General features: G+C 39.6%; 1 protein-coding gene across 2 annotated transcripts in view; it reads left to right on the top strand.

The window, feature by feature from the left end:
• LOC142467264 (carbonic anhydrase 9-like) overlaps positions 1–23,068 on the top strand; it is a 255,159-nt gene that overhangs the window by 155,725 nt on the left and 76,366 nt on the right. The window contains exon 6 of one of the 2 annotated variants that reach the window (XM_075572765.1): positions 21,353–21,415. The exons of the other annotated variant lie outside the window; for it this stretch is intronic. Coding sequence (XP_075428880.1) covers positions 21,353–21,415 — 63 coding nt within the window. The remainder of the gene's footprint in view (positions 1–21,352; positions 21,416–23,068) is intronic. 2 annotated transcript variants of the gene reach the window in all.

The following is a 23,068-nucleotide window of genomic DNA, read 5'->3' as shown; positions in this document are numbered from 1 at the left end:
TTACTGAGATTCCTTACTGAGATTCCATACTGAGATTCCTTACTGGGATTCCATACTGGGATTCCATACTGAGATTCCATACTGAGATTCCTTACTGAGATTCCATACTGAGATTCCATACTGAGATTCCATACTGAGATTCCATACTGAGATTCCATACTGAGATTCCTTACTGAGATTCCTTACTGAGATTCCTTACTGAGATTCCATACTGAGATTCCTTACTGAGATTCCATACTGAGATTCCATACTGAGATTCCATACTGAGATTCCATACTGAGATTCCATACTGAGATTCCTTACTGAGATTCCTTACTTAGATTCCATACTGAGATTCCATACTGAGATTCCTTACTGAGATTCCTTACTGAGATTCCTTACTGAGATTCCTTACTGAGATTCCATACTGAGATTCCTTACTGAGATTCCGTTCTGAGATTCCATACTGAGATTCCTTACTGAGATTCCATACTGAGATTCCATACTGAGATTCCATACTGAGATTCCTTACTGAGATTCCTTACTGAGATTCCATACTGAGATTCCATACTGAGATTCCTTACTGAGATTCCATACTGAGATTCCATACTGAGATTCCTTACTGAGATTCCATACTGAGATTACATACTGAGATTCCATACTGAGATTCCATACTGAGATTCCTTAATGATATTCCATACTGAGATTCCATACGGAGATTCCATACCTAGATTCCATACGGAGATTCCATACGGAGATCCCTTACGGAGATTCCTTACTGAGATTCCATACTGAGATTCCATACTGAGATTCCATACTGAGATTCCTTACTGAGATTCCATACTGAGATTCCATACTGAGATTCCTTACTGAGATTCCTTACTGAGATTCCATACTGAGATTCCATACTGAAATTCAATACTGAGATTCCATACTGAGATTCCTTACTGAGATTCCATACTGAGATTCCTTACGGAGATTCCATACTGAGATTCCATACTGAGATTCCATACTGAGATTCCATACTGAGATTCCATACTGAGATTCCATACTGAGATTCCATACTGAGATTCCATACTGGGATTCCTTACTGAGATTCCATACTGAGATTCCTTACTGAGATTCCATACTGAGATTCCATACTGAGATTCCATACTGAGATTCCTTACTGAGATTCCATAATGAGATTCCATACTGAGATTCCTTACTGAGATTCCATACTGAGATTCCATACTGAGATTCCATACTGAGATTCCATACTGAGATTCCTTACTGAGATTCCATACTGAGATTCCATACTGAGATTCCTTACTGAGATTCCATACTGAGATTCCATACTGAGATTCCTTACTGAGATTCCATACTGAGATTCCTTACTGAGATTCCTTACTGAGATTCCTTACTGAGACTCCTTACTGAGATTCCTTACTGAGATTCCTTACTGAGATTCCATACTGAGATTCCATACTGAGATTCCTTACTGAGATTCCATACTGAGATTCCTTACTGAGATTCCATACTGAGATTCCATACTGAGATTCCTTACTGAGATTCCATACTGAGATTCCATACTGAGATTCCATACTGAGATTCCATACTGAGATTCCATACTGAGATTCCATACTGAGATTCCATACTGAGATTCCTTACTGAGATTCCTTACTGAGATTCCTTACTGAGATTCCATACTGAGATTCCTTACTGAGATTCCTTACTGAGATTCCTTACTGAGATTCCATACTGAGATTCCTTACTGGGATTCCATACTGGGATTCCATACTGAGATTCCATACTGAGATTCCTTACTGAGATTCCATACTGAGATTCCATACTGAGATTCCATACTGAGATTCCATACTGAGATTCCATACTGAGATTCCTTACTGAGATTCCTTACTGAGATTCCTTACTGAGATTCCATACTGAGATTCCTTACTGAGATTCCTTACTGAGATTCCTTACTGAGATTCCATACTGAGATTCCTTACTGAGATTCCGTACTGAGATTCCATACTGAGATTCCATACTGAGATTCCATACTGAGATTCCTTACTGAGATTCCATACTGAGATTCCTTACTGAGATTCCTTACTGAGATTCCATACTGAGATTCCATACTGAGATTCCTTACTGAGATTCCTTACTGAGATTCCATACTGAGATTCCATACTGAGATTCCTTACTGAGATTCCATACTGAGATTCCATACTGAGATTCCTTACTGAGATTCCTTACTGAGATTCCATACTGAGATTCCATACTGAGATTCCTTAATGATATTCCATACTGAGATTCCATACGGAGATTCCATACCTAGATTCCATACGGAGATTCCTTACGGAGATTCCTTACGGAGATTCCTTACGAAGATTCCATACGGAGATTCCTTACGGAGATCCCTTACGGAGATTCCTTACTGAGATTCCATACTGAGATTCCATACTGAGATTCCATACTGAGATTCCATACTGAGATTCCATACTGAGATTCCTTACTGAGATTCCTTACTGAGATTCCTTACTGAGATTCCTTACTGAGATTCCATACTGAAATTCAATACTGAGATTCCATACTGAGATTCCTTACTGAGATTCCATACTGAGATTCCTTACGGAGATTCCATACTGAGATTCCATACTGAGATTCCATACTGAGATTCCATACTGAGATTCCATACTGAGATTCCATACTGGGATTCCTTACTGAGATTCCATACTGAGATTCCTTACTGAGATTCCATACTGAGATTCCATACTGAGATTCCTTACTGAGATTCCATACTGAGATTCCTTACTGAGATTCCTTACTGAGATTCCATACTGAGATTCCATACTGAGATTCCTTACTGAGATTCCATACTGAGATTCCATACTGAGATTCCTTACTGAGATTCCATACTGAGATTCCATACTGAGATTCCATACTGAGATTCCATACTGAGATTCCATACTGAGATTCCATACTGAGATTCCATACTGAGATTCCATACTGAGATTCCATACTGAGATTCCTTAATGAGATTCCATACTGATATTCCATACTGAGATTCCATACTGAGATTCCATACTGAGATTCCATACTGAGATTCCATACTGAGATTCCATACTGAGATTCCTTACTGAGATTCCTTACTGAGATTCCTTACTGAGATTCCATACTGAGATTCCTTACTGAGACTCCTTACTGAGATTCCTTACTGAGATTCCATACTGAGATTCCATACTGAGATTCCATACTGAGATTCCATACTGAGATTCCATACTGAGATTCCTTACTGAGATTCCTTACTGAGATTCCTTACTGAGATTCCATACTGAGAATCCATACTGAGATTCCATACTGAGATTCCATACTGAGATTCCTTACTGAGATTCCTTACTGAGATTCCATACTGAGATTCCATACTGAGATTCCATACTGAGATTCCATACTGAGATTCCATACTGAGATTCCATACTGAGATTCCATACTGAGATTCCATACTGAGATTCCATACTGAGATTCCATACTGAGATTCCTTACTGAGATTCCTTACTTAGATTCCATACTGAGATTCCATACTGAGATTCCATACTGAGATTCCATACTGAGATTCCATACTGAGATTCCATACTGAGATTCCTTACTGAGATTCCTTACTGAGATTCCTTACTGAGATTCCTTACTGAGATTCCTTACTGAGATTCCATACTGAGATTCCGTACTGAGATTCCGTACTGAGATTCCGTACTGAGATTCCGTACTGAGATTCCGTACTGAGATTCCATACTGAGATTCCATACTGAGATTCCATACTGAGATTCCATACTGAGATTCCTTACTGAGATTCCATACTGAGATTCCTTACTGAGATTCCTTACTGAGATTCCTTACTGAGATTCCATACTGAGATTCCATACTGAGATTCCTTACTGAGATTCCTTACTGAGATTCCATACTGAGATTCCATACTGAGATTCCATACTGAGATTCCATACTGAGATTCCTTACTGAGATTCCTTACTGAGATTCCATACTGAGATTCCATACTGAGATTCCTTAATGATATTCCATACTGAGATTCCATACGGAGATTCCATACCTAGATTCCATACGGAGATTCCTTACGGAGATTCCTTACGGAGATTCCTTACGGAGATTCCATACGGAGATTCCTTACGGAGATCCCTTACGGAGATTCCTTACTGAGATTCCATACTGAGATTCCATACTGAGATTCCATACTGAGATTCCATACTGAGATTCCTTACTGAGATTCCATACTGAGATTCCATACTGAGATTCCTTACTGAGATTCCTTACTGAGATTCCTTACTGAGATTCCATACTGAAATTCAATACTGAGATTCCATACTGAGATTCCATACTGAGATTCCATACTGAGATTCCTTACGGAGATTCCATACTGAGATTCCATACTGAGATTCCATACTGAGATTCCATACTGAGATTCCATACTGAGATTCCATACTGGGATTCCTTACTGAGATTCCATACTGAGATTCCTTACTGAGATTCCATACTGAGATTCCATACTGAGATTCCTTACTGAGATTCCATACTGAGATTCCTTACTGAGATTCCTTACTGAGATTCCATACTAAGATTCCATACTGAGATTCCTTACTGAGATTCCATACTGAGATTCCATACTGAGATTCCTTACTGAGATTCCATACTGAGATTCCATACTGAGATTCCATACTGAGATTCCATACTGAGATTCCATACTGAGATTCCATACTGAGATTCCTTAATGAGATTCCATACTGATATTCCATACTGAGATTCCATACTGAGATTCCATACTGAGATTCCATACTGAGATTCCATACTGAGATTCCATACTGAGATTCCATACTGAGATTCCTTACTGAGATTCCTTACTGAGATTCCATACTGAGATTCCTTACTGAGACTCCTTACTGAGATTCCTTACTGAGACTCCTTACTGAGATTCCTTACTGAGATTCCATACTGAGATTCCTTACTGAGATTCCATACTGAGATTCCATACTGAGATTCCATACTGAGATTCCATACTGAGATTCCATACTGAGATTCCTTACTGAGATTCCTTACTGAGATTCCATACTGAGATTCCTTACTGAGATTCCTTACTGAGATTCCTTACTGAGATTCCTTACTGAGATTCCATACTGAGATTCCTTACTGAGATTCCATACTGAGATTCCATACTGAGATTCCATACTGAGATTCCTTACTGAGATTCCTTACTGAGATTCCATACTGAGATTCCATACTGAGATTCCTTACTGAGATTCCATACTGAGATTCCTTACTGAGATTCCATACTGAGATTCCATACTGAGATTCCATACTGAGATTCCTTACTGAAATTCCATACTGAGATTCCTTACTGAGATTCCATACTGAGATTCCATACTGAGATTCCATACTGAGATTCCATACTGAGATTCCATACTGAGATTCCTTACTCAGATTCCTTACTGAGATTCCTTACTGAGATTCCATACTGAGATTCCTTACTGAGATTCCTTACTGAGATTCCTTACTGAGATTCCATACTGAGATTCCTTACTGGGATTCCATACTGAGATTCCATACTGAGATTCCTTACTGAGATTCCTTACTGAGATTCCATACTGAGATTCCTTACTGAGATTCCTTACTGAGATTCCTTACTGAGATTCCTTACTGAGATTCCTTACTGAGATTCCATACTGAGATTCCATACTGAGATTCCTTACTGAGATTCCATACTGAGATTCCTTACTGAGATTCCTTACTGAGATTCCTTACTGAGATTCCATACTGAGATTCCTTACTGAGATTCCATACTGAGATTCCATACTGAGATTCCATACTGAGATTCCATACTGAGATTCCTTACTGAGATTCCATACTGAGATTCCTTACTGAGATTCCTTACTGAGATTCCATACTAAGATTCCATACTGAGATTCCTTACTGAGATTCCATACTGAGATTCCATACTGAGATTCCTTACTGAGACTCCATACTGAGATTCCATACTGAGATTCCATACTGAGATTCCATACTGAGATTCCATACTGAGATTCCATACTGAGATTCCTTAATGAGATTCCATACTGATATTCCATACTGAGATTCCATACTGAGATTCCATACTGAGATTCCATACTGAGATTCCATACTGAGATTCCATACTGAGATTCCATACTGAGATTCCTTACTGAGATTCCTTACTGAGATTCCATACTGAGATTCCTTACTGAGACTCCTTACTGAGATTCCTTACTGAGACTCCTTACTGAGATTCCTTACTGAGATTCCATACTGAGATTCCTTACTGAGATTCCATACTGAGATTCCATACTGAGATTCCATACTGAGATTCCATACTGAGATTCCATACTGAGATTCCTTACTGAGATTCCTTACTGAGATTCCATACTGAGATTCCATACTGAGATTCCTTACTGAGATTCCTTACTGAGATTCCTTACTGAGATTCCTTACTGAGATTCCATACTGAGATTCCTTACTGAGATTCCATACTGAGATTCCATACTGAGATTCCATACTGAGATTCCTTACTGAGATTCCTTACTGAGATTCCATACTGAGATTCCATACTGAGATTCCTTACTGAGATTCCATACTGAGATTCCTTACTGAGATTCCATACTGAGATTCCATACTGAGATTCCATACTGAGATTCCTTACTGAAATTCCATACTGAGATTCCTTACTGAGATTCCATACTGAGATTCCTTACTGAGATTCCATACTGAGATTCCATACTGAGATTCCATACTGAGATTCCATACTGAGATTCCTTACTCAGATTCCTTACTGAGATTCCTTACTGAGATTCCATACTGAGATTCCTTACTGAGATTCCTTACTGAGATTCCTTACTGAGATTCCATACTGAGATTCCTTACTGGGATTCCATACTGAGATTCCATACTGAGATTCCTTACTGAGATTCCTTACTGAGATTCCATACTGAGATTCCTTACTGAGATTCCTTACTGAGATTCCTTACTGAGATTCCTTACTGAGATTCCTTACTGAGATTCCATACTGAGATTCCATACTGAGATTCCTTACTGAGATTCCATACTGAGATTCCTTACTGAGATTCCTTACTGAGATTCCATACTGAGATTCCTTACTGAGATTCCATACTGAGATTCCATACTGAGATTCCATACTGAGATTCCATACTGAGATTCCATACTGAGATTCCTTACTGAGATTCCATACTGAGATTCCTTACTGAGATTCCTTACTGAGATTCCATACTGAGATTCCATACTGAGATTCCTTACTGAGATTCCTTACTGAGATTCCATACTGAGATTCCATACTGAGATTCCATACTGAGATTCCATACTGAGATTCCTTACTGAGATTCCTTACTGAGATTCCATACTGAGATTCCATACTGAGATTCCATACTGAGATTCCTTACTGAGATTCCATACTGAGATTCCATACTGAGATTCCATACTGAGATTCCATACTGAGATTCCATACTGAGATTCCTTACTGAGATTCCTTACTTAGATTCCATACTGAGATTCCATACTGAGATTCCATACTGAGATTCCATACTGAGATTCCATACTGAGATTCCTTACTGAGATTCCTTACTGAGATTCCTTACTGAGATTCCATACTGAGATTCCTTACTGAGATTCCTTACTGAGATTCCATACTGAGATTCCTTACTGAGATTCCGTACTGAGATTCCGTACTGAGATTCCTTACTGAGATTCCTTACTGAGATTCCTTACTGAGATTCCATACTGAGATTCCATACTGAGATTCCATACTGAGATTCCTTACTGAGATTCCATACTGAGATTCCATACTGAGATTCCTTACTGAGATTCCATACTGAGATTCCATACTGAGATTCCTTACTGAGATTCCTTACTGAGATTCCATACTGAGATTCCTTAATGATATTCCATACTGAGATTCCATACTGAGATTCCATACTGAGATTCCTTACTGAGATTCCATACTGAGATTCCATACTGAGATTCCTTACTGAGATTCCTTACTGAGATTCCATACTGAGATTCCTTAATGATATTCCATACTGAGATTCCATACTGAGATTCCATACGGAGATTCCATACCTAGATTCCATACTGAGATTCCTTACGGAGATTCCTTACGGAGATTCCATACGGAGATTCCTTACGGAGATTCCATACGGAGATTCCTTACGGAGATCCCTTACGGAGATTCCTTACTGAGATTCCATACTGAGATTCCATACTGAGATTCCATACTGAGATTCCATACTGAGATTCCTTACGGAGATTCCATACTGAGATTCCATACTGAGATTCCATACTGAGATTCCATACTGAGATTCCTTACTGAGATTCCATACTGAGATTCCTTACTGAGATTCCTTACTGAGATTCCATACTGAGATTCCATACTGAGATTCCTTACTGAGATTCCATACTGAGATTCCATACTGAGATTCCTTACTGAGATTCCATACTGAGATTCCTTACTGAGATTCCTTACTGAGATTCCATACTGAGATTCCATACTGAGATTCCTTACTGAGATTCCTTACTGAGATTCCATACTGAGATTCCATACTGAGATTCCTTACTGAGATTCCTTACTGAGATTCCATACTGAGATTCCATACTGAGATTCCTTACTGAGATTCCATACTGAGATTCCATACTGAGATTCCTTACTGAGATTCCATACTGAGATTCCATACTGAGATTCCTTACTGAGATTCCTTACTGAGATTCCATACTGAGATTCCATACTGAGATTCCTTACTGAGATTCCATACTGAGATTCCTTACTGAGATTCCATACTGAGATTCCATACTGAGATTCCTTACTGAGATTCCATACTGAGATTCCTTACTGAGATTCCATACTGAGATTCCATACTGAGATTCCTTACTGAGATTCCATACTGAGATTCCTTACTGAGATTCCTTACTGAGATTCCATACTGAGATTCCATACTGAGATTCCATACTGAGATTCCTTACTGAGATTCCATACTGAGATTCCATACTGAGATTCCATACTGAGATTCCATACTGAGATTCCATACTGAGATTCCTTACTGAGATTCCTTACTGAGATTCCATACTGAGATGCCATACTGAGATTCCATACTGAGATTCCTTACTGAGATTCCTTACTGAGATTCCTTACTGAGATTCCATACTGAGATTCCATACTGAGATTCCATACTGAGATTCCATACTGAGATTCCATACTGAGATTCCATACTGAGATTCCATACTGAGATTCCTTACTGAGATTCCTTACTGAGATTCCTTACTGAGATTCCATACTGAGATTCCATACTGAGATTCCATACTGAGATTCCATACTGAGATTCCTTACTGAGATTCCTTACTGAGATTCCATACTGAGATTCCTTACTGAGATTCCTTACTGAGATTCCTTATTGAGATTCCGTACTGAGATTCCTTACTGAGATTCCGTACTGAGATTCCGTACTGAGATTCCGTACTGAGATTCCATACTGAGATTCCATACTGAGATTCCATACTGAGATTCCATACTGAGATTCCTTACTGAGATTCCATACTGAGATTCCTTACTGAGATTCCTTACTGAGATTCCTTACTGAGATTCCATACTGAGATTCCATACTGAGATTCCTTACTGAGATTCCATACTGAGATTCCATACTGAGATTCCTTACTGAGATTCCATACTGAGATTCCATACTGAGATTCCTTACTGAGATTCCATACTGAGATTCCATACTGAGATTCCTTAATGATATTCCATACTGAGATTCCATACGGAGATTCCATACTGAGATTCCATACTGAGATTCCATACTGAGATTCCTTACTGAGATTCCTTACTGAGATTCCTTACTGAGATTCCATACTGAGATTCCATACTGAGATTCCATACTGAGATTCCATACTGAGATTCCATACTGAGATTCCTTACTGAGATTCCATAATGAGATTCCATACTGAGATTCCTTACTGAGATTCCATACTGAGATTCCATACTGAGATTCCATACTGAGATTCCTTACTGAGATTCCATACTGAGATTCCATACTGAGATTCCTTACTGAGATTCCATACTGAGATTCCATACTGAGATTCCTTACTGAGATTCCATACTGAGATTCCATACTGAGATTCCTTACTGAGATTCCATACTGAGATTCCTTACTGAGATTCCATACTGAGATTCCATACTGAGATTCCTTACTGAGATTCCATACTGAGATTCCATACTGAGATTCCATACTGAGATTCCTTACTGAGATTCCATACTGAGATTCCTTACTGAGATTCCTTACTGAGACTCCTTACTGAGATTCCATACTGAGATTCCTTACTGAGATTCCTTACTGAGATTCCATACTGAGATTCCATACTGAGATTCCTTACTGAGATTCCATACTGAGATTCCTTACTGAGATTCCATACTGAGATTCCATACTGAGATTCCTTACTGAGATTCCATACTGAGATTCCATACTGAGATTCCATACTGAGATTCCATACTGAGATTCCATACTGAGATTCCATACTGAGATTCCATACTGAGATTCCTTACTGAGATTCCTTACTGAGATTCCTTACTGAGATTCCATACTGAGATTCCTTACTGAGATTCCTTACTGAGATTCCTTACTGAGATTCCATACTGAGATTCCTTACTGGGATTCCATACTGGGATTCCATACTGAGATTCCATACTGAGATTCCTTACTGAGATTCCATACTGAGATTCCATACTGAGATTCCATACTGAGATTCCATACTGAGATTCCTTACTGAGATTCCTTACTGAGATTCCTTACTGAGATTCCATACTGAGATTCCTTACTGAGATTCCATACTGAGATTCCATACTGAGATTCCATACTGAGATTCCATACTGAGATTCCATACTGAGATTCCTTACTGAGATTCCTTACTTAGATTCCATACTGAGATTCCATACTGAGATTCCTTACTGAGATTCCTTACTGAGATTCCATACTGAGATTCCTTACTGAGATTCCTTACTGAGATTCCATACTGAGATTCCTTACTGAGATTCCGTACTGAGATTCCATACTGAGATTCCATACTGAGATTCCATACTGAGATTCCATACTGAGATTCCTTACTGAGATTCCATACTGAGATTCCTTACTGAGATTCCTTACTGAGATTCCTTACTGAGATTCCATACTGAGATTCCATACTGAGATTCCTTACTGAGATTCCTTACTGAGATTCCTTACTGAGATTCCATACTGAGATTCCATACTGAGATTCCTTACTGAGATTCCATACTGAGATTCCATACTGAGATTCCTTACTGAGATTCCTTACTGAGATTCCATACTGAGATTCCATACTGAGATTCCATACTGAGATTCCTTAATGATATTCCATACTGAGATTCCATACGGAGATTCCATACCTAGATTCCATACGGAGATTCCTTACGGAGATTCCTTACGGAGATTCCATACGGAGATCCCTTACGGAGATTCCTTACTGAGATTCCATACTGAGATTCCATACTGAGATTCCATACTGAGATTCCTTACTGAGATTCCATACTGAGATTCCATACTGAGATTCCTTACTGAGATTCCTTACTGAGATTCCATACTGAGATTCCATACTGAAATTCAATACTGAGATTCCATACTGAGATTCCTTACTGAGATTCCATACTGAGATTCCTTACGGAGATTCCATACTGAGATTCCATACTGAGATTCCATACTGAGATTCCATACTGAGATTCCATACTGAGATTCCATACTGAGATTCCATACTGAGATTCAATACTGGGATTCCTTACTGAGATTCCATACTGAGATTCCTTACTGAGATTCCATACTGAGATTCCATACTGAGATTCCTTACTGAGATTCCATACTGAGATTCCTTACTGAGATTCCATACTGAGATTCCATACTGAGATTCCATACTGAGATTCCTTACTGAGATTCCATAATGAGATTCCATACTGAGATTCCATACTGAGATTCCATACTGAGATTCCATACTGAGATTCCATACTGAGATTCCTTACTGAGATTCCATACTGAGATTCCATACTGAGATTCCTTACTGAGATTCCATACTGAGATTCCATACTGAGATTCCTTACTGAGATTCCATACTGAGATTCCTTACTGAGATTCCTTACTGAGATTCCTTACTGAGACTCCTTACTGAGATTCCATACTGAGATTCCTTACTGAGATTCCTTACTGAGATTCCATACTGAGATTCCATACTGAGATTCCTTACTGAGATTCCATACTGAGATTCCTTACTGAGATACCATACTGAGATTCCATACTGAGATTCCTTACTGAGATTCCATACTGAGATTCCATACTGAGATTCCATACTGAGATTCCATACTGAGATTCCATACTGAGATTCCATACTGAGATTCCATACTGAGATTCCTTACTGAGATTCCTTACTGAGATTCCTTACTGAGATTCCATACTGAGATTCCTTACTGAGATTCCTTACTGAGATTCCTTACTGAGATTCCATACTGAGATTCCTTACTGGGATTCCATACTGGGATTCCATACTGAGATTCCATACTGAGATTCCTTACTGAGATTCCATACTGAGATTCCATACTGAGATTCCATACTGAGATTCCATACTGAGATTCCATACTGAGATTCCTTACTGAGATTCCTTACTGAGATTCCTTACTGAGATTCCATACTGAGATTCCTTACTGAGATTCCTTACTGAGATTCCGTACTGAGATTCCATACTGAGATTCCTTACTGAGATTCCGTACTGAGATTCCTTACGGAGATTCCATACTGAGATTCCATACTGAGATTCCATACTGAGATTCCATACTGAGATTCCATACTGAGATTCCATACTGAGATTCCATACTGAGATTCAATACTGGGATTCCTTACTGAGATTCCATACTGAGATTCCTTACTGAGATTCCATACTGAGATTCCATACTGAGATTCCTTACTGAGATTCCATACTGAGATTCCTTACTGAGATTCCATACTGAGATTCCATACTGAGATTCCATACTGAGATTCCTTACTGAGATTCCATAATGAGATTCCATACTGAGATTCCATACTGAGATTCCATACTGAGATTCCATACTGAGATTCCATACTGAGATTCCTTACTGAGATTCCATACTGAGATTCCATACTGAGATTCCTTACTGAGATTCCATACTGAGATTCCATACTGAGATTCCTTACTGAGATTCCATACTGAGATTCCTTACTGAGATTCCTTACTGAGATTCCTTACTGAGACTCCTTACTGAGATTCCATACTGAGATTCCTTACTGAGATTCCTTACTGAGATTCCATACTGAGATTCCATACTGAGATTCCTTACTGAGATTCCATACTGAGATTCCTTACTGAGATTCCATACTGAGATTCCATACTGAGATTCCTTACTGAGATTCCATACTGAGATTCCATACTGAGATTCCATACTGAGATTCCATACTGAGATTCCATACTGAGATTCCATACTGAGATTCCATACTGAGATTCCTTACTGAGATTCCTTACTGAGATTCCTTACTGAGATTCCATACTGAGATTCCTTACTGAGATTCCTTACTGAGATTCCTTACTGAGATTCCATACTGAGATTCCTTACTGGGATTCCATACTGGGATTCCATACTGAGATTCCATACTGAGATTCCTTACTGAGATTCCATACTGAGATTCCATACTGAGATTCCATACTGAGATTCCATACTGAGATTCCATACTGAGATTCCTTACTGAGATTCCTTACTGAGATTCCTTACTGAGATTCCATACTGAGATTCCTTACTGAGATTCCTTACTGAGATTCCTTACTGAGATTCCATACTGAGATTCCTTACTGAGATTCCGTACTGAGATTCCATACTGAGATTCCATACTGAGATTCCATACTGAGATTCCATACTGAGATTCCTTACTGAGATTCCATACTGAGATTCCTTACTGAGATTCCTTACTGAGATTCCATACTGAGATTCCATACTGAGATTCCTTACTGAGATTCCTTACTGAGATTCCATACTGAGATTCCATACTGAGATTCCTTACTGAGATTCCATACTGAGATTCCATACTGAGATTCCTTACTGAGATTCCTTACTGAGATTCCTTACTGAGATTCCATACTGAGATTCCATACTGAGATTCCTTAATGATATTCCATACTGAGATTCCATACGGAGATTCCATACCTAGATTCCATACGGAGATTCCTTACGGAGATTCCTTACGGAGATTCCTTACGGAGATTCCATACGGAGATTCCTTACGGAGATCCCTTACGGAGATTCCTTACTGAGATTCCATACTGAGATTCCATACTGAGATTCCATACTGAGATTCCATACTGAGATTCCATACTGAGATTCCTTACTGAGATTCCTTACTGAGATTCCTTACTGAGATTCCTTACTGAGATTCCATACTGAAATTCAATACTGAGATTCCATACTGAGATTCCTTACTGAGATTCCATACTGAGATTCCTTACGGAGATTCCATACTGAGATTCCATACTGAGATTCCATACTGAGATTCCATACTGAGATTCCATACTGAGATTCCATACTGGGATTCCTTACTGAGATTCCATACTGAGATTCCTTACTGAGATTCCATACTGAGATTCCATACTGAGATTCCTTACTGAGATTCCATACTGAGATTCCTTACTGAGATTCCTTACTGAGATTCCATACTGAGATTCCATACTGAGATTCCTTACTGAGATTCCATACTGAGATTCCATACTGAGATTCCTTACTGAGATTCCATACTGAGATTCCATACTGAGATTCCATACTGAGATTCCATACTGAGATTCCATACTGAGATTCCATACTGAGATTCCATACTGAGATTCCATACTGAGATTCCTTAATGAGATTCCATACTGATATTCCATACTGAGATTCCATACTGAGATTCCATACTGAGATTCCATACTGAGATTCCATACTGAGATTCCATACTGAGATTCCTTACTGAGATTCCTTACTGAGATTCCTTACTGAGATTCCATACTGAGATTCCTTACTGAGACTCCTTACTGAGATTCCTTACTGAGACTCCTTACTGAGATTCCTTACTGAGATTCCATACTGAGATTCCATACTGAGATTCCATACTGAGATTCCATACTGAGATTCCATACTGAGATTCCATACTGAGATTCCTTACTGAGATTCCTTACTGAGATTACTTACTGAGATTCCATACTGAGAATCCATACTGAGATTCCATACTGAGATTCCATACTGAGATTCCTTACTGAGATTCCTTACTGAGATTCCATACTGAGATTCCATACTGAGATTCCATACTGAGATTCCTTACTGAGATTCCATACTGAGATTCCATACTGAGATTCCATACTGAGATTCCATACTGAGATTCCATACTGAGATTCCATACTGAGATTCCTTACTGAGATTCCTTACTTAGATTCCATACTGAGATTCCATACTGAGATTCCATACTGAGATTCCATACTGAGATTCCATACTGAGATTCCATACTGAGATTCCTTACTGAGATTCCTTACTGAGATTCCTTACTGAGATTCCTTACTGAGATTCCTTACTGAGATTCCTTACTGAGATTCCATACTGAGATTCCTTACTGAGATTCCGTACTGAGATTCCGTACTGAGATTCCGTACTGAGATTCCATACTGAGATTCCATACTGAGATTCCATACTGAGATTCCATACTGAGATTCCTTACTGAGATTCCATACTGAGATTCCTTACTGAGATTCCTTACTGAGATTCCATACTGAGATTCCATACTGAGATTCCTTACTGAGATTCCTTACTGAGATTCCATACTGAGATTCCATACTGAGATTCCATACTGAGATTCCATACTGAGATTCCATACTGAGATTCCATACTGAGATTCCTTACTGAGATTCCTTACTGAGATTCCATACTGAGATTCCATACTGAGATTCCTTAATGATATTCCATACTGAGATTCCATACGGAGATTCCATACCTAGATTCCATACGGAGATTCCTTACGGAGATTCCTTACGGAGATTCCTTACGGAGATTCCATACGGAGATTCCTTACGGAGATCCCTTACGGAGATTCCTTACTGAGATTCCATACTGAGATTCCATACTGAGATTCCATACTGAGATTCCATACTGAGATTCCTTACTGAGATTCCATACTGAGATTCCATACTGAGATTCCTTACTGAGATTCCTTACTGAGATTCCTTACTGAGATTCCATACTGAAATTCAATACTGAGATTCCATACTGAGATTCCATACTGAGATTCCATACTGAGATTCCTTACGGAGATTCCATACTGAGATTCCATACTGAGATTCCATACTGAGATTCCATACTGAGATTCCATACTGAGATTCCATACTGGGATTCCTTACTGAGATTAAATACTGAGATTCCTTACTGAGATTCCATACTGAGATTCCATACTGAGATTCCTTACTGAGATTCCATACTGAGATTCCTTACTGAGATTCCTTACTGAGATTCCATACTGAGAATCCATACTGAGATTCCATACTGAGATTCCATACTGAGATTCCTTACTGAGATTCCATACTGAGATTCCATACTGAGATTCCATACTGAGATTCCATACTGAGATTCCATACTGAGATTCCATACTGAGATTCCTTAATGAGATTCCATACTGATATTCCATACTGAGATTCCATACTGAGATTCCATACTGAGATTCCATACTGAGATTCCATACTGAGATTCCATACTGAGATTCCATACTGAGATTCCTTACTGAGATTCCTTACTGAGATTCCATACTGAGATTCCTTACTGAGACTCCTTACTGAGATTCCTTACTGAGACTCCTTACTGAGATTCCTTACTGAGATTCCATACTGAGATTCCTTACTGAGATTCCATACTGAGATTCCATACTGAGATTCCATACTGAGATTCCATACTGAGATTCCTTACTGAGATTCCTTACTGAGATTCCATACTGAGATTCCATACTGAGATTCCTTACTGAGATTCCTTACTGAGATTCCTTACTGAGATTCCTTACTGAGATTCCATACTGAGATTCCTTACTGAGATTCCATACTGAGATTCCATACTGAGATTCCATACTGAGATTCCTTACTGAGATTCCTTACTGAGATTCCATACTGAGATTCCATACTGAGATTCCATACTGAGATTCCATACTGAGATTCCATACTGAGATTCCATACTGAGATTCCATACTGAGATTCCTTACTGAGATTCCTTACTTAGATTCCATACTGAGATTCCATACTGAGATTCCATACTGAGATTCCATACTGAGATTCCATACTGAGATTCCATACTGAGATTCCTTACTGAGATTCCTTACTGAGATTCCTTACTGAGATTCCTTACTGAGATTCCATACTGAGATTCCTTACTGAGATTCCATACTGAGATTCCTTACTGAGATTCCGTACTGAGATTCCGTACTGAGATTCCATACTGAGATTCCTTACTGAGATTCCATACTGAGATTCCTTACTGAGATTCCTTACTGAGATTCCTTACTGAGATTCCATACTGAGATTCCATACTGAGATTCCATACTGAGATTCCTTACTGAGATTCCATACTGAGATTCCATACTGAGATTCCATACTGAGATTCCTTACTGAGATTCCATACTGAGATTCCATACTGAGATTCCTTACTGAGATTCCTTACTGAGATTCCATACTGAGATTCCTTAATGATATTCCATACTGAGATTCCATACTGAGATTCCATACTGAGATTCCATACTGAGATTCCATACTGAGATTCCATACTGAGATTCCATACTGAGATTCCATACTGAGATTCCTTACTGAGATTCCTTACTTAGATTCCATACTGAGATTCCATACTGAGATTCCATACTGAGATTCCATACTGAGATTCCATACTGAGATTCCTTACTGAGATTCCTTACTGAGATTCCTTACTGAGATTCCTTACTGAGATTCCATACTGAGATTCCTTACTGAGATTCCATACTGAGATTCCTTACTGAGATTCCGTACTGAGATTCCGTACTGAGATTCCATACTGAGATTCCTTACTGAGATTCCATACTGAGATTCCTTACTGAGATTCCTTACTGAGATTCCTTACTGAGATTCCATACTGAGATTCCATACTGAGATTCCATACTGAGATTCCTTACTGAGATTCCATACTGAGATTCCATACTGAGATTCCATACTGAGATTCCTTACTGAGATTCCATACTGAGATTCCATACTGAGATTCCTTACTGAGATTCCTTACTGAGATTCCATACTGAGATTCCTTAATGATATTCCATACTGAGATTCCATACTGAGATTCCATACTGAGATTCCTTACTGAGATTCCATACTGAGATTCCATACTGAGATTCCTTACTGAGATTCCTTACTGAGATTCCATACTGAGATTCCTTAATGATATTCCATACTGAGATTCCATACTGAGATTCCATACGGAGATTCCATACCTAGATTCCATACTGAGATTCCTTACGGAGATTCCTTACGGAGATTCCATACGGAGATTCCTTACGGAGATTCCATACGGAGATTCCTTACGGAGATCCCTTACGGAGATTCCTTACTGAGATTCCATACTGAGATTCCATACTGAGATTCCATACTGAGATTCCATACTGAGATTCCTTACTGAGATTCCATACTGAGATTCCATACTGAGATTCCTTACTGAGATTCCTTACTGAGATTCCTTTCTGAGATTCCATACTGAAATTCAATACTGAGATTCCTTACTGAGATTCCATACTGAGATTCCTTACGGAGATTCCATACTGAGATTCCATACTGAGATTCCATACTGAGATTCCATACTGAGATTCCATACTGAGATTCCATACTGGGATTCCTTACTGAGATTCCATACTGAGATTCCTTACTGAGATTCCATACTGAGATTCCATACTGAGATTCCTTACTGAGATTCCATACTGAGATTCCTTACTGAGATTCCTTACTGAGATTCCATACTGAGATTCCATACTGAGATTCCTTACTGAGATTCCATACTGAGATTCCATACTGAGATTCCATACTGAGATTCCATACTGAGATTCCATACTGAGATTCCATACTGAGATTCCATACTGAGATTCCATACTGAGATTCCATACTGAGATTCCATACTGAGATTCCATACTGAGATTCCATACTGAGATTCCATACTGAGATTCCTTACTGAGATTCCATACTGAGATTCCTTACTGAGATTCCATACTGAGATTCCATACTGAGATTCCTTACTGAGATTCCATACTGAGATTCCTTACTGAGATTCCATACTGAGATTCCTTACTGAGATTCCATACTGAGATTCCATACTGAGATTCCATACTGAGATTCCATACTGAGATTCCTTACTGAGATTCCTTACTGAGATTCCTTACTGAGATTCCATACTGAGATTCCTTACTGAGATTCCTTACTGAGATTCCTTACTGAGATTCCATACTGAGATTCCATACTGAGATTCCTTACTGAGATTCCTTACTGAGATTCCATACTGAGATTCCTTAATGATATTCCATACTGAGATTCCTTACTGAGATTCCTTACTGAGATTCCTTACTGAGATTCCATACTGAGATTCCATACTGAGATTCCTTACTGAGATTCCTTACTGAGATTCCATACTGAGATTCCTTAATGATATTCCATACTGAGATTCCATACGGAGATTCCATACCTAGATTCCATACGGAGATTCCTTACGGAGATTCCTTACGGAGATTCCATACGGAGATTCCTTACGGAGATTCCATACTGAGATTCCATACTGAGATTCCATACTGAGATTCCATACTGAGATTCCTTACTGAGATTCCATACTGAGATTCCTTACTGAGATTCCTTACTGAGATTCCATACTGAGATTCCATACTGAGATTCCTTACTGAGATTCCTTACTGAGATTCCATACTGAGATTCCATACTGAGATTCCTTACTGAGATTCCATACTGAGATTCCTTACTGAGATTCCTTACTGAGATTCCATACTGAGATTCCATACTGAGATTCCTTACTGAGATTCCTTACTGAGATTCCATACTGAGATTCCATACTGAGATTCCTTACTGAGATTCCTTACTGAGATTCCATACTGAGATTCCATACTGAGATTCCATACTGAGATTCCATACTGAGATTCCATACTGAGATTCCTTACTGAGATTCCATACTGAGATTCCATACTGAGATTCCTTACTGAGATTCCTTACTGAGATTCCATACTGAGATTCCATACTGAGATTCCTTACTGAGATTCCATACTGAGATTCCTTACTGAGATTCCTTACTGAGATTCCTTACTGAGACTCCTTACTGAGATTCCTTACTGAGATTCCTTACTGAGATTCCATACTGAGATTCCATACTGAGATTCCTTACTGAGATTCCATACTGAGATTCCTTACTGAGATTCCATACTGAGATTCCATACTGAGATTCCTTACTGAGATTCCTTACTGAGATTCCTTACTGAGATTCCATACTGAGATTCCATACTGAGATTCCATACTGAGATTCCTTACTGAGATTCCTTACTGAGATTCCTTACTGAGATTCCATACTGAGATTCCATACTGAGATTCCTTTGGTGTTTGCATCCCCTGAAGCAGCACAGACTTTCCTGAATGATGAATGATTTAGATAGAGAAGGGTTTTTGTGCTTGTATATAAATGTCACAAATGAAAGATGTCTGCCCCCTGACTCCTGTCACAGGTGTGTCATGTCTTCACATACAAATATCAAATGCCTATTTCCTGCGACCATATAAACAGCTCAATTCTCTCCCCCTTGGGACTGAGAGTGAGCTTCTCTCCCCCTCAGGACTGACCGTGAGATCCTTGTCTGCGCTGTGAGGCCTCTCGTTAGTTGGGAGTGTGTACTTTCTCTGCCCCACATCTCCGCACTCTCTGTGCTTCACTCCACTCATGGGGACTGTCTCTGCCTTGCTATGAGTATTTGCATCCTCTCCCACATCTCCCCAGCACTCCACTCTTGGGCGCTATGTCTCTCTCTTGATGTCTCTTACTTACCCCTCTCCCACATCTCCCCACCACTCCACTCTTGGGCGCTATGTCTCTCTCTTGATGTCTCTTACTTACCCCTCTCCCACATCTCCCCACCACTACACTCTTGGGCGCTATGTCTCTCTCTTGATGTCTCTCGCTTACCCCTCTCCCACACATCTCCCCACCACTCCACTCTTGGTTGCTATGTCTCTTTTGAGATCTCTCACATGCCCCTCTCCCACACAGCTCCAGACCCTGCTGTAGTGTCTCCTGCTCCTGGTGACTCCACCTCTCATCGTTCAGGTCAAGGTAAGGATGGTCCTGAGCCGATCACTTTATGACACTGTAACAGGAGACCAGGTCTCTTAACACATTTATTACCGGGATCATACGATTGAGCAAAGCAAAGAGGTAAATTAAACTGTAATTTATTCCACGAAAAGACATACAACAGGGCCCCGCTTCTCGACGCCCCACTTTTCGGCGATCCGCTTATACGGCGGCACCAAGAAGGGGGCCGCCATCTTTGATTCTGGGTCGCGCATGCGCAGAACGGGCAGTTGCGCCTGTCACGCATGCGCACACCGTTGTCTGCGCACGCATACTGTAGTCTGCGCGCGCAGACCATAGGCCGCACAGGCGCAGAACGGCTAAAACGCCGTTCTGTGCATGCAAAATCACTGAAAATCGCCGGATCCGCTTTCCGACGATTTTCATTTTACGGAGGGCCCCTGCAACGGAACGCGCCGTATACCCGGGGCCCTGCTGTACACACAATTTTCCACAATTACAGTCAAAATACACTTACTGGGACGGGGTCAAACAAAATAATTTGTTTCCAGAACGAAAGTACTCGCGAAAGCCCTGGTCCGTTCTCAAATCTGCCGCTGCTGTAATCGCACTTGGAATCTTGATGAAACTTATGCATCTTATGTGAATCTGATTCCCGATGGGCTGCAGGAATTCTTATAAGGTTAAAAACCCTATATCTAACCAGTGCAGCCAATCTCTCCGTGGGAATAACTTCTCCCACCTATCCCGGAGTTGCCAATACTTCAAACACCTGGCAGAGGGGGCTTCTCATTCTGCTAAGGACATACACGAACCTAGCACCTTTGCTTCTTAGCATATGAGACCCAGCCCCTCTACCTGGCGACAGTAAGTCTGGGCTGGCCCCCATTTGCCAAATTGCCCGGACTTTACACTAAGATGGGGTTACTCGAGGGACCCCTCCCAACCTATAACACCTTAGGAGCTTTGAGGTTTCAACTCCGGACCCCAACAGACATTATGGCAGCAAGCCAGCGGGATGCCTTAGAAGTCCGGAGCTGCGCATCCTCAGCTCATTCACAGTGAGTCACTACACACATTTCTAAGGTGTCTAAATGAAAGACACATTCAGGCTATCATGTATAATACGCCAATATAGGGGGACTTTCATTCATCAATTTTTATGAAACATCATAAAAATGGAGTTATGGTCGTTTGATATGTTTCTCCCTGAACTATGCGCACGGCCAGTTTCAGAGCGCTAGGAGCTTCCTAGCAGAAGTTCGCAAACAGCCGCTTTTATTCTTTAAGCGCTGGACTTAGAAACATTTCCTCACTTTATCTTTTTTTTTTTTTTTGTAACTTAAATTTTATTAGTTTATAATTTTATAATATTATACAATACAATACATTACAAAGTACATTATATAGGAAGAAAAAACCAGGGGAGCGTAGATACCTTTAAAAAGAAAAAAAGACAAACATAGTGCAACCTGTAGCAAAATATGTTATAAGGAGCTCCCAGCTGGGCACCACATACTAAGGCCAATGCCTAATGGGATATATCAGCAGGAACAATTCGGAGGAGATAATCTTTAGAAAAGAGAAGCACACATGCAGTATCCAATAAAATACAGTTTGTCCAAAAATGATAAAAGTGGAGGCTTACAGAATCCCAATGGGAAAACAGCA

The sequence above is a fragment of the Ascaphus truei genome, chromosome 1 (assembly GCF_040206685.1).
Source record: "Ascaphus truei isolate aAscTru1 chromosome 1, aAscTru1.hap1, whole genome shotgun sequence".
Taxonomy (NCBI): domain Eukaryota; kingdom Metazoa; phylum Chordata; class Amphibia; order Anura; family Ascaphidae; genus Ascaphus; species Ascaphus truei.
This window is presented reverse-complemented; position numbering and strand designations above follow the sequence as displayed.